The following is a 12465-nucleotide window of genomic DNA, read 5'->3' on the forward strand; positions in this document are numbered from 1 at the left end:
TAAATACTCTGCAATTTAGAGCTATGCCTACCGCAAAATACCAAATCGTTGGTATGGGTCTATGCATAGACCAAACAGCTTAACAGATAAAAACATGTATTATTCAGGAGAATCCCATTGAATCAGGCTATTAATTTTAGTGCAGTTGTGTTCTTACACATATCCTTAGACTAAATGGAACCGAAACACCCCAGCCTGTTTTGATCACAGATCATTACGAAGGCTGAACATTTCAGCTGTTTGTCATTGATTTAGCCCACAATCGCCTACACACGATGACCTATATTTAATCTGGATTTGACAAACAAAAGCCTGACTAGGATCCTGACTTTGCCACACGTCATTTGTTACCAATTAGGCTAAATGTATTCCTATTATTTTGCATAGGCTAACCATTGCGATTCATGTTATTTACCATCTTCTGCTTTTTATGGATGAACAGGCATCAGGCAAAAAAATTACATCATTTAAATGCCTCACCCACCCCGTACATTGTGTACAAAGTCAGCTAATGTCCACTCCATTCATATGCAAATACAATTGATTCATACACTGGCTTGTCTGGCTGACATGTTTTCATTTTAAACAGGCCTTCCATTATCAACACTGAAATCATTTTTTCAGTAGTCCTCTATTATGACTTAAAAAGTACATTCTTGTGGTTGAATATATATCTATCGTATGTCTTATGATACAACAATTAATAATGTTGACCGAACAAATACCATCAAGGGATACGTTACAATTTACAATAATAAACACCTTATTAAACAGCTGTGAAAACCAATCTGACAATATTTTAGATTTAAATACATAAACGTAGATTTTTTTCTGGTACGTGTGTCAATTTACTTTCAGATTTTTTATACTCCCATGGCAATCAGACTGAAATACTGAATTCTGGTGTGTGGAATAGAGAGGAGGTGGGTGTGGATGGGAGGTTCTGCCTGTCACTTGTTTTCAACAGGTAGTCAGTCTTGGAAGGTGGACTCGAAGAGGGAAACTGCAATGTCCAGGCGCTGCTGCCCTTTTTGTTCTGAGTGTTTGCAGTGCTAGTGTTTTTAGCTAATCTGTGCATCTCACATGATGTGCCCAGTATGATAGTTGTCTTGCTCTTTCTTAGCAGATAATGACAATAATAGTAGCTGATGTAATGAAAAGTTGGAGGGTGGTTGGTAATGGACATCAGGTGGATCCATGTCTGGGTGTTAGGCAGAACCCCTAGGTCCTGGAGAACAGGAGCAGAGTAAAGGGAACAGGGTAGGAGACAGATGTAAACAAGCAAACACATAGGTTAAAGGATTATCAGGTATGTAAAAATACAGTTATTGAATTATTTAATTTAAATGTTTGATTAGACATGCAATAATGTTAATGTCAGACAGAAAATAAAGGATACCTGTCTAATTGTTTATGTCAGTGGGGTTGATGAGGTCAGGGATGGTCCCTGGAAAAGATAGAGCGATGAGTTGTGAGACCACTGGAATTATACACCTTAACAGTACCTACCTGGAAGTGGCGGTTACTTAACGTGACCAGGGGCGGAAATCCCGGGGGGGGGGGGACACGACCCCCCCATCCTTGGAAAAATATGATTTGTCCCCCCCAATATATCACTGAAACATAACTATGTAATTTAAATAATATTAATAATACGCAATGAAAGCAATTGTGCTGATTATAGACACTTAATAGCGTGTTTTTAAGTTTCAAAAGATTGCGACCCCCCCACCCTTTGCCTCACAATGTTTTGATCCACTGCCAGTTCCTTAGTTGGCAAGGTAACAGAGGGGTCGTATCTACTGTCTGAAAGGCACTCAATGAACGTAACTGAAGTGAGGTTAATCCAGTCAATCGCGCACACACACACTAGCTGAATATGCAGAGCTAGCGCGCAAATATTAACTATTAAGCTAGCTAGTACCTATTCCATTTATGTGGCCACGTCAAAGATGGAATCTTTGCTATCGTCAATTTATTCCAAGATCAGCATGCAGATGATGTAAGTTAGTGCTTCAAAGTCCCTGCGATAAGGTTAGCGATAAACTGAAGTCCAAACTGAACAGAACTACACTCTTCTACCATTGTCTTAAATATATTTAATGGTCTCGTTGCAAAAGCTAAATTGTCGCAAGGGAACTTTTATTTATTTATTTTATTTCACCTTTATTTTACCCAGGTAGCAAAGATTATAGCAAACACCACTGAAACGGAATTGGTGCTCGCTAGCTTTGCAAATTCAGCTATTGTTGGAAGCCAGCCAATATGAAACAAACTATTAAAATTACAAAAGGTTGCAGCATATGTTGTGTAAATGGTGAACTCATACAGCTGTCAACTCGTCATTTTAATCCGTTTCACATTTGCTAGCTACCTTTTAGATCGAAGCCCAAATAGAATGATAAAAGATAAGATGATAGAAGCCCATCTCCTACTGTAAATAACCTACACACTGTGTGTGTGTGTAGCCAGCCAGGTAGAAAAATGGCAGAAAAATAAAAGACGGACATCAGAGTATTTTTCAGTACACCAAAACGCAAAGTAAGAACCCTAGTAGCCTAATATCTCAAAGACTAGTTGATAAAATGTTCATAAGAAAGAAATGAAATTCTAATGGAAATGTTTCACAATGATGTCATTAGGCAGAGCAGGCAACAGATGGCACACAGACAGCAGAGCTGGGGACAGATAGGCAGGGACAGACTGGCAGAGACAGGGAGTCTCAGGTAAGTTTGTTGAGTCTTTGTTTGGCAACATTATGAAAGGTTCTCCATTTTTTTTACTTGTAAAATAGGAACATAATTGGAAAATGCCATGGATACCCCCACTCTCAACTTAAACTGGTGACTGAACTAAGATTTGTTAAAGGCAATGGTATTGCTGTTGTGATTAGTTGTGTAGTTTTGGGTACCAGTAGTTAGGAGTACGGCAAACACCTTATTTCTTTGGTTCCTCAATATACAGTTACCATATTACAATGTAGGCTGTGTGTTACAGCACTACTTTTGGTGTCCCCCTCAGGAATTGCTCTTGAGAAAATTTAATGTAATTGTCCCCTCCAAAGTTGATATCAGATTTTCGCCCCTGAACGTGACCCAGTGGTTAGCGTTGAGATTGACTATTTGGAGATAACCCCTGGGCCAGTGTTGGTACTGCTGACACCATGGCGATGCCGCCCACCACGAGGTGGCAAATTCAAATAGTTATCTGAGATTTAAATTCACCTTCATTTTAATAAATCCTCTTAGGGATAGGGGGCAGTATTTAAAAACATACCCAAATTAAACTGCCTGCTACTCGGGCCCAGGAGGTAGAATATGCATATTATTAGTAGATTTGGACAGAGAACACTCTGAAGTTTCTAAAACTGTTTGAATGATGTCTGTGAGTATAACAGAACTCATATGGCAGGCAAAAACCTGGGGAAAATCCAACCAGGAAGTGGGAAATCTGAGGATTGTAGTTTTTCAAACCATTGTCTATTCAATTTGTAGTGTTAAAGGGGTCATGTTGCACTTCCTAAGGCTTCCACTAGATGTCAACAGTCTTTATAACCTTGTTTGAGGATTCTATGGTGAATTTGAAGGGAATAACAGCCCAAGGAAGTAGGTGTCCCATTACAAGGCATGGGTTCAGTCACGCGCAGAGACTTGGGAGCGAGCTGAGTTCATATTCATTCCTAAAGAGAACAGATATGTCCGGTTGGAATTTTATTGAAGATATGTTTAAAACAACCTAAAGATTGATTCTATACATCGTTTGACATGTTTCTACAAACTGTAGTATAACTTTTTTGACTTTGTCTGGACTAAGTAAGCACGCATGTTGTGGATTTGGATAGTGAACCTAACGCGCGAACAAAACGGATGTATTTGGACATAAAGATAAACTTTATCGAACATTTATTGTGGAGCTGGGATTTCTGGGAGTGCATTCTGATGAAGATAATCAAGGGTAAGTGAATATTTATAATGTCATTTCTTAGTTTTATTGACTCCAAGATGGCGGGTTTCTGTTTGCTTGTTGTTGGTGTCTTCTGGGCTGTACTCAGATTATTGCAAATTGTGCTTTCGCCGTGAACCTTTTTTGAAATCTGACAAAGCGGTTGCATTTAGGAGAAGTGTATCTATAATTCTGTGCATAACACTTGTATATTGATCAAAGTATTTCTGAGTATTTCTGTAATATGTGTGCTCATGGTGCTCATTCACCGATAGGTTTGGAGGGAAAACATTTCTGAACATTATGCGCCAATGTAAAATGGGGTTTTTGGATATAAATATGAACTTTATCAAGCAAAACATACATGTATTGTGTAACATGAAGTCCTATGAGTGCCATCTGATGAAGATCATCAAAGGTTAGTGCTTAATTTTAGCTGTATTTCTGTTTTTTTGTGACGTCTCTCCTTGCTAGGAAAATGGCTGTGTTGCTCTTCTTGTTTAGGTGGTGTCCTAACATAATCTAATGTTTTGCTTTCACCGTAAAGCCTTTTTGAAATCGGTCAATGTGGTTAGATTAAGGAGAATCTTATCTTTAAAATGGTGTATAATACTTGTATGTGTGAGACATTTTAATTATGAGATTTTTGCTGTTTTGAATTTGGCACTCTGCTAGTTCACTGGCTGTTGTCAAATCGATCCTGCTAACGGGACCCGCCTGTTAACCTGTCTGAGAACCTGGGACGCTTGCGTCACACCCTAGTCAACAGCCAGTGGAATCGCGTCGCGCGAAATACAAATACCTCATAAATGCTATAACTTCAATTTCTCAAACAAATGACTATTTTACACCATTTTATAGATACACCTCTCCTGAATCGAACCACGTTGTCCGATTTCAAAAAGGCTTTACAGCAAAAGCAAAACATTAGATTGTTAAGGGGTCACTAAGAGGTTTTAACGGATGGTGACCCCAGCTAGGAGCGAAAGAGCACCAAGCTTTCCCAGGTCTCGCCTTCCTTCTTCCAAGCCATGTCATATGCCCAGATGTCAAAGCACTTGGTCCCCTTTTTCTCATGCGCCTTGTCCATGTTCAGTCTCACCTTGATTGATTATAGAAATACATACATCTCTTATATCTCTTGGAAGGCCAGAAAATAAATGAACAGCGGACAAAACATTTTACCTGGTCAAGAACCTCCACATCCTTCTCAGGACTGAAGGTGGTCCTCAAAGGCCTTCTGATCTGGTTCGACAACTTACACCACATCAGGTGGAGTATCAGTGATCTCAAAGTACGTTATGCAAAAATTGCAATAGAAAAACACTAAGTCAATCATGTTTTTTTCTATACTTCAGTATATGCAATATTTTTTATATACAATTACAATTGTTTACCTCAGTAAGCAGCTCCCGTCCGTACAACAGGCGATAGGGTGAGTACTCTGGAGGCCTGGACGCTGCTGTTGTGTGCAAAGCTAATTACCTTAAAAATACCAAGCAGTTTTTCACTCGGTTAAAACTCTATTCAGATGTCTTCAAACTCATGGACTATGTAATTAACCATGTTACCTCAATATTTTAAGTCAGATTGCACTTTTGCACATTACATACCTGAATTAATAGGGTAAAATGATGAGACAAAGAAACGTTCGTTTTCAGAACTAATCATTCTCCAAGAATGAAGAAATCTCCAAGATCTCACTAACGCACTGCATTGACGTCACAGCTCCCCCTAGCGGCAGTAATCATATACATACATTAAATGCAAATACCTGTGAGGCCTAGAAAATGGCTCCATAAAGGGATGGCTCCATAAAATAACAAACAAAATAAAACATAAAAAATATGACCGTACATATTTGTGTGTGGCGCATATACACATGGCATATGCTTGGGTACCACCTTGACATCTCTGATCTGCTTACCACAATAAATTAATGCTAGAACATTGGTATCCAGGATTAGCTATTTGTATCTAGTCTCCTAATAATTGTCTTTTTGTTGGTCCTGTCAATGTTGAGTGATCACATGCCTCAGCACACAGGTTTCTTTGCCTACTTGCAAACAATGTGTACTAAAAGTGGGGATGTTTCCTAGTATTTCTGATTATCTTAACTCACCACCACCAATTAATTACATTTTTTCCAGAAAACCACAGAACCACCACTGCAATATAGGCCTACACTCAGATAAAAAGATGCTATCTACAAACTAACAGGATTCCTCTGCTGTCCCCAGGTACAACCTCTTCTGTGTCTAGATTTTTGTCAACCTCTGCTCAGACTTAAATCGGAGTGTTCCAAGAACCTCCACCAGGGGTGACTATAGTATACTCAAACAGACAAAAAGGAGACACAAGAGGTCTTAAATAAAGGTTAAATAAATAAAATAACAAATAACACATTTCATACTGTATGCTCACACTCTCATCACTGTCTCCTTTGCCATCTTCTAATGTATTTTCTTCGAATTCCATCCATCCATCACACACACACACACACACACACACACACACACACACTACTGTAGCATCTTGTTTACATTCCTCACATTTTAGGCATCCAGCTGAGGCCTTGGATGGATCATGTTGCACTGAGATGGGCAAAGGGGTATATGTACAGTCATTTTTAGTGTAGTGGCAAAGTAGTTGAATATGAGAAGAGGATGTGGTTACTTGTGGGGGTGGTGGGTTGAACAGCTGCAGTGAAGCTGATTGGTTGCTCTGGCTCATCACATCTTGACTAAAAGAGATTTAGAAATTAGTTCGACATTGCCATAGTTCAACAGCTGAAAATCTGTCATTAACATACTCCCAGAGATAGCAATACATTCAGTATTCACTGAATGAAGTAGTCTACCCATTCCCATTTACAATTTCATTCATCAATGAAATATATTATACTATAGCATATTCCATTCCATTATTATTATAGACTATAGAATACTCCTGTATCTACCTTGTACAATACCGTAATCATTGAATGAAGTAGCGTACCCATACACATTTACTAGCACATTGTTGTAGAATAGGCTACTACTGTATCCACACTATATTAGGATACCGTTGTGATTTTGTCAGGCATGCTTTTAGGTCTTCAATTGAAGTTGTATGTTGTACCTCATTTCCCTTCAGTGAAAGTAGTTAAGCATCCCTCATTCAATTCAGTTTGAGTGTGAATGTGTAGGCCTACTGACAGTGGAAAAATAAACCCATAGCTCCAGCACACAATGGCATGTAGGGGTAGTGTATTACAATGTAAAATATGTATATATCCTATAGCACCACGTGTATATTTTCATTTACAATTTAATTCAACCATGACGTTATTGTACACTAGCCTACTCCCCTCTCGACACAGTAAATAATATTGCCAACATGCTTTCTACAATACGTTATCAACTCGTTATCAATAAAAATGTATTATTTAAAAAAAAAGTCTAATTTATCAACACAGTAGGCCTAAATATTTCCTAATGATATCACAACTTAAATATGCCTACTTGCTCCTCAATTGGATCAAGGACATATTGGTAATTATTTTCATGATCTCTAAGGAAACTATCTGGATGAACGGCCACTGCTCTCCAGATTCCTTGGGACGTCCTTACCCTGAACCCTAAACTAACACTAAACTTAACCGTTTTACATTTACACTTGATAGAAGTAGGGACATGCCAAGAATCCCGAATAGCACGGACCCTCTGGAAAGCCTATGAACTCTATTCGACTGAAAGCTGGGGACACAACTCTTATTGGTTGTCTGATTTAGGCTCCTGGGAACTGGTAACAACACAGTTGTGATTGGCTAACAACATTTAGATATGTATACAGCGAGATAAGATAACATGCCATGAGGTGTTGAAGGGAAAGACAGATTACCTATAGATTGGACATAATCTTTTCTAGGCCATTAGCAATAACAGGAAATACACAAGCCGTAGGCTACACTTGGAGGCTACTTCGGAATGCCGGCTTACACGGGAAAAGCTGTAAGTTTCTAACATTTATGGTTGAGATTTAATTAGTATAAATATAAACTATGCACCTTATGGCTTTCATTAACACGCAGGCATCGCGCAGATCTTAGTAAGGCAGCCACACTGTGGTACGGTTGCCTAGGCTTAACGCAGACGTTAGAAAGGCAGCCACATGGTGGCACGGTTGGTTAGGCTTAACGCAGACGTTAGTAAGGCAGCCATACTGTGGCACGGTTGCCTAGGCTTAACGCAGATGTTAGTAAGGCAGCCACACTGTGGTACGGTTGCCTAGGCTTAACGCAGACGTTAGTAAGGCAGCCACACTGTGGTACGGTTGCCTAGGCTTAACGCAGACGTTAGTAAGGCAGCCACACTGTGGTACGGTTGCCTAGGCTTAACGCAGACGTTAGAAAGGCAGCCACACTGTGGTACGGTTGCCTAGGCTTAACGCAGACGTTAGTAAGGCAGCCACACGGTGGCACGGTTGCCTTGGCTTTATTAAGCCTCTTATCTCCCCCGATACAGTAGATGGTGGTCTCAGAGCCATGTAGCTACGTCACAATGGGATGCCGGACTATCACGTCTCTGCATTTGTGGATTTTTATTTAAATGTATTTTATCAGGGTCGTTCTGAGACCAAGGTCTATTTTACAGATGAGCCCTGAATTACCTAAATTACAGAAAATACACACATGAAAATATAAATGCAAAATGCAAGCAGAAAGAAAAAACATCTGTCATAAAAAACAAACACAATCACCAGTAATAATGTTCTCAAATCAACTTTCTGAATTACACTAGAGACACCAGAACATCACATTTTAGAACGTTTTGAAGATTGTTCCACAAATAAGGTGCAAAAAAGGTAAATCAGCTTTTAGCTATCTCAGTAGAGACCAAAGGAATTTCTAGAGTTAACCATCTCTGAGACCAGGGGTGGTAAACTCGTATGTCTAGTAATGATGTTTGGTACAGTGGGACTTTTGGTAAAAGGGCTTTATAAATTAAAACATAGCAATGTGCCAGCCAACTTTCTGGTAGAGAATCCAGTAATGATTACTAAAATTGTTGCCCGTCATAAAGCGCAGTGCACTATGATAAACTGCATCTGATGGCTTTAATGTAGTGGCAGCTGCGAACATATAGATGTCGCTATAGTCTAGGACTGATAGGAATTTAAACTGAATAATCTGATTTCTACTATTTAGCGAGAGGCAGGACATATTTCTATAGAAGAGACTCATCAATATGCTTTTTAAAAGACAGCTTTTCATCTATCCAGATGCCCAGATATTTGTTAGCAGGTACACGATCAATATGGACACCGTCCAAAGTACACATGCTTATATCACACTTATTTTGATGCGCTCTAGAGAACATCGTTTTATCTGCATTCAGTACTAATTTCAGGTCAAGGAAGTTTTTCTGTAATACAATGAAGGCAGATTGTAGGTTAGATAGAGCATGGTCAACCATGGGGACAATAGCATACACAACAGTATCATCGGCATACTAGTGCAGGTTACAATTTTTTACAGACAAGTCGATTTTGTTAGTGTAAACAGTAAAAAGTACAGGACCCAAAATCGACCGCTGTGGGACACCTTTTGTAATATCCAGGAAACCTGATTTAACACCATCAGTAGATATATAGTACTGTACATTGAGTTATATCTGTCAAGTAATTTTATTTAACATTTTACATACAGCCTGGTCTAGGCCAATTGAGGGAAGCCTCTGAATTAGCAGTGAGTGATAAGTATCGAAAGCCTTTGGCAGGTCAATTTATTTTCATTTATTTATTTCACCTTTATTTAACCAGGTAGGCAAGTTGAGAACAAGTTCTCATTTACAATTGCGACCTGGCCAAGATAAGGCAAAGCAGTTCGACACATACTCCATGTGTAACTCTGTGTTGTTGTAAAACAAACATACAGTCAATAATACAGTAGGAAAATAAGTCTATATACAATGTGAGCAAACGAGGTGAGATAAGGGAGGTAAAGGCAAAAAAGCCCATGGTGGCAAAGTAAATACAATATAGCAAATAAAACACTGGAATGGTAGATTTGTAGTGGAAGAAAGTGCAAAGTAGAAATATAAATAATGGGGTGCAAAGGAGCAAAATAAATAAATAAATACAGTAGGGGAAGAGGTAGTTGTTTGGGCTAAATTATAGATGGGCTATGTACAGGTGCAGTGATCTGTGAGCTGCTCTGACAGTTGGTGCTTAAAGCTAGTGAGGGAGATAAGTGTTTCCAGTTTCAGAGATTTTTGTAGTTAGTTCCAGTCATTAAAGAGGGGAGCACAATGTTGTCTTTTATCCATACAATTAACCACATAATTTATAACTAGGGATGCAGCAGAGATAGTGCTATGACCTGGTCTAAAACCCGACTGATGTATATTTCAAAGATAATAAAGCTCTTAGCTGAGAATTAATCAAGGAATCTAATATTTTAGCTAGGCAAGAAAGTTTACAAAATAGGCTGATCTTTGTATTATTTAGATCAGGGCCTCCTGAGTGGTGCAGCTGTCTAAGGCACTGCATCACAGTGCTAGCTGTGTCACTACAGATCCTGGTTCGATTCCAGGCTGTGTTGCAGCCGGCCGCGACCGGGAGACCCATGAGGCGGCGCACAATTGGCCTAGCGTTGTCCGGGTTAGGGGAGGGTTTGGCCAGCCGGGATGTCCTTGTCCCATCGCGCTCTAGCAACTCCTGTGGCGGGCCGGGTGCATGCACGCTGACACGGTCGCCAGGTGTACGGTGTTTCCTCCGACATATTTGTGTGGCTGGCTTCCAGGTTAAGCGAGCATTGTGTCAAGAAGCAGTGCGGTTTGGCAGAGTCGTGTTTCGGAGGATGCAGGGCTCTCAACATTCGCCTATACCCAAGTCCATATGGGAGTTGCAGCGATGGGACAAGACTGTAACTACCAATTGGATATCATGAAATTGGGGCGAAAAGGGTGGGTAAACATTTATATACATATATATACATACACACACACACACAGTTGAAGTCGGACGTTTACATACACTTAGGTTGTAGTCATAAAAAAAACGTGTTTTTCAACCACTCCACAAAAGTCTTGTTAACGAACTATAGTTTTGGCAAGTCGGTTAGGACATCTACTTTGTGCATGACACAAGTAATTTTTCCAACAATTGTTTACAGACAGATTATTTCACTTATAATTCAGTGGGTCAGAAGTTTACATACACTTAGTTCACTGTGCCTTTAAACAGCTTGGAAAATTACGGAAAATGTCATGGCTTTAGAAGCTTCTGATAGGCTAATTGACATCATTTGAGTCAATTGGAGGTGTACCTGTGGATGTATTTCAAGGCCTACCTTCAAACTCAGTGCCTCTTTGCTTGACATCATGGGAAAATCAAAATAAATCAGACAAGACATCAGAAAAAAAGTGGGGTGCACGGGGGTGGCAGCATCATGTTGTGGGTGTGCTTTGCTGCAGGAGGGACTGGTGCACTGGGAATGTGATGAAAGAAATAAAAGCTGAAATAAATCATTCTCTCTACTATTATTCTGACATTTCACATTCATAAAATAAAGTGGTGATCCTAACTGACTTAAAACAGGGAATTTTTACTCGGATTAAGTGTCAGGAATTGTGAAAAACTGAGTTCAAATGTATTTGGCTAAGGTGTATGTAAACCTCCGACTTCAACTAGTGTGTGTGTGTGTGTGTGTGTGTGTGTGTGTGTGTGTGAGATATATATATATATATTTAGGTCACAAGGGTCACCACCTTTGTAAAGGGGGAGTACATGGGCCGCCTTCCAAACCTTGGGAATAGTCCCAGATATAATCGTCAGGTAGAAAATATGGGTTAATGATTCAGAAAACGGGAGCCGAGAGCTGCAGCAAAAATGGATCAAGCATGTCAGCTCCAGTGGATTTTTGAAAATGAAAACAAAGATTCACTAGAAGTTGACTGGTTAAACGTTGAGTCAGCTAGGGGCTGGCAGAGGGAAGAGCAGTCGATTGACTACACCACCGTTAATTACGCTTAAGTGTTTGATCTGTAGGCAGCCTAATCATCTCAGCCCATCACTTCACCAGGCGGAGTATGAGAATGGTCAATATTAGCACTGTATGGTTGTAGACCAGCTCTTCATGGTATTGTTATGTTCCAGGATTGTGGAGACTCTCCGGCCATCAGCCTATCAGACCTGAGGACACTGAATGATAGCGACCTGGCAGCAGAGCTCACCAACGCACTGAGACGGTAAAAAACCCAACGCACTGTGTGTGCGTGTGTATCTCTGTGTGGATGTCTGTCTATCTGCTATGTTTGTTTGTTCCTGACTCATCCCGTGTGTGTGTCTCAGGGAGAAGAAGCTAAAGGGGCGTGTCCAGGAGCTAGTGGCAGCCCTGGAAAGACTAACCAAGAGTAGCGAGGTCCGCCACCAGCAGAGTGCCGAGTTCGTCAACGATCTGAAACGGGCAAACAGGTAACCATAGTTAACACTCATAGAAGGTGGAGGAAATATTTTTTGTGATTAAAAGTGAAAATGTTT

General features: G+C 40.0%; 1 protein-coding gene across 4 annotated transcripts in view; it reads left to right on the top strand.

Moving 5' to 3' along the window:
- The window catches only part of LOC106563245 (colorectal mutant cancer protein), a 122325-nt gene that overhangs the window by 106735 nt on the left and 3125 nt on the right, over window positions 1-12465 (top strand). For all 4 annotated transcript variants that reach the window (XM_014128653.3, XM_014128654.3, XM_014128656.3 and 1 more), the window contains 2 exons: window positions 12082-12173; window positions 12277-12399. In XM_014128653.3, the coding sequence (XP_013984128.3) occupies window positions 12082-12173; window positions 12277-12399 (215 nt within the window). The remainder of the gene's footprint in view (window positions 1-12081; window positions 12174-12276; window positions 12400-12465) is intronic.

This window comes from Salmo salar, chromosome 11, assembly GCF_965601325.2.
Source record: "Salmo salar chromosome 11, fSalSal1, whole genome shotgun sequence".
Lineage (NCBI taxonomy): Eukaryota > Metazoa > Chordata > Actinopteri > Salmoniformes > Salmonidae > Salmo > Salmo salar.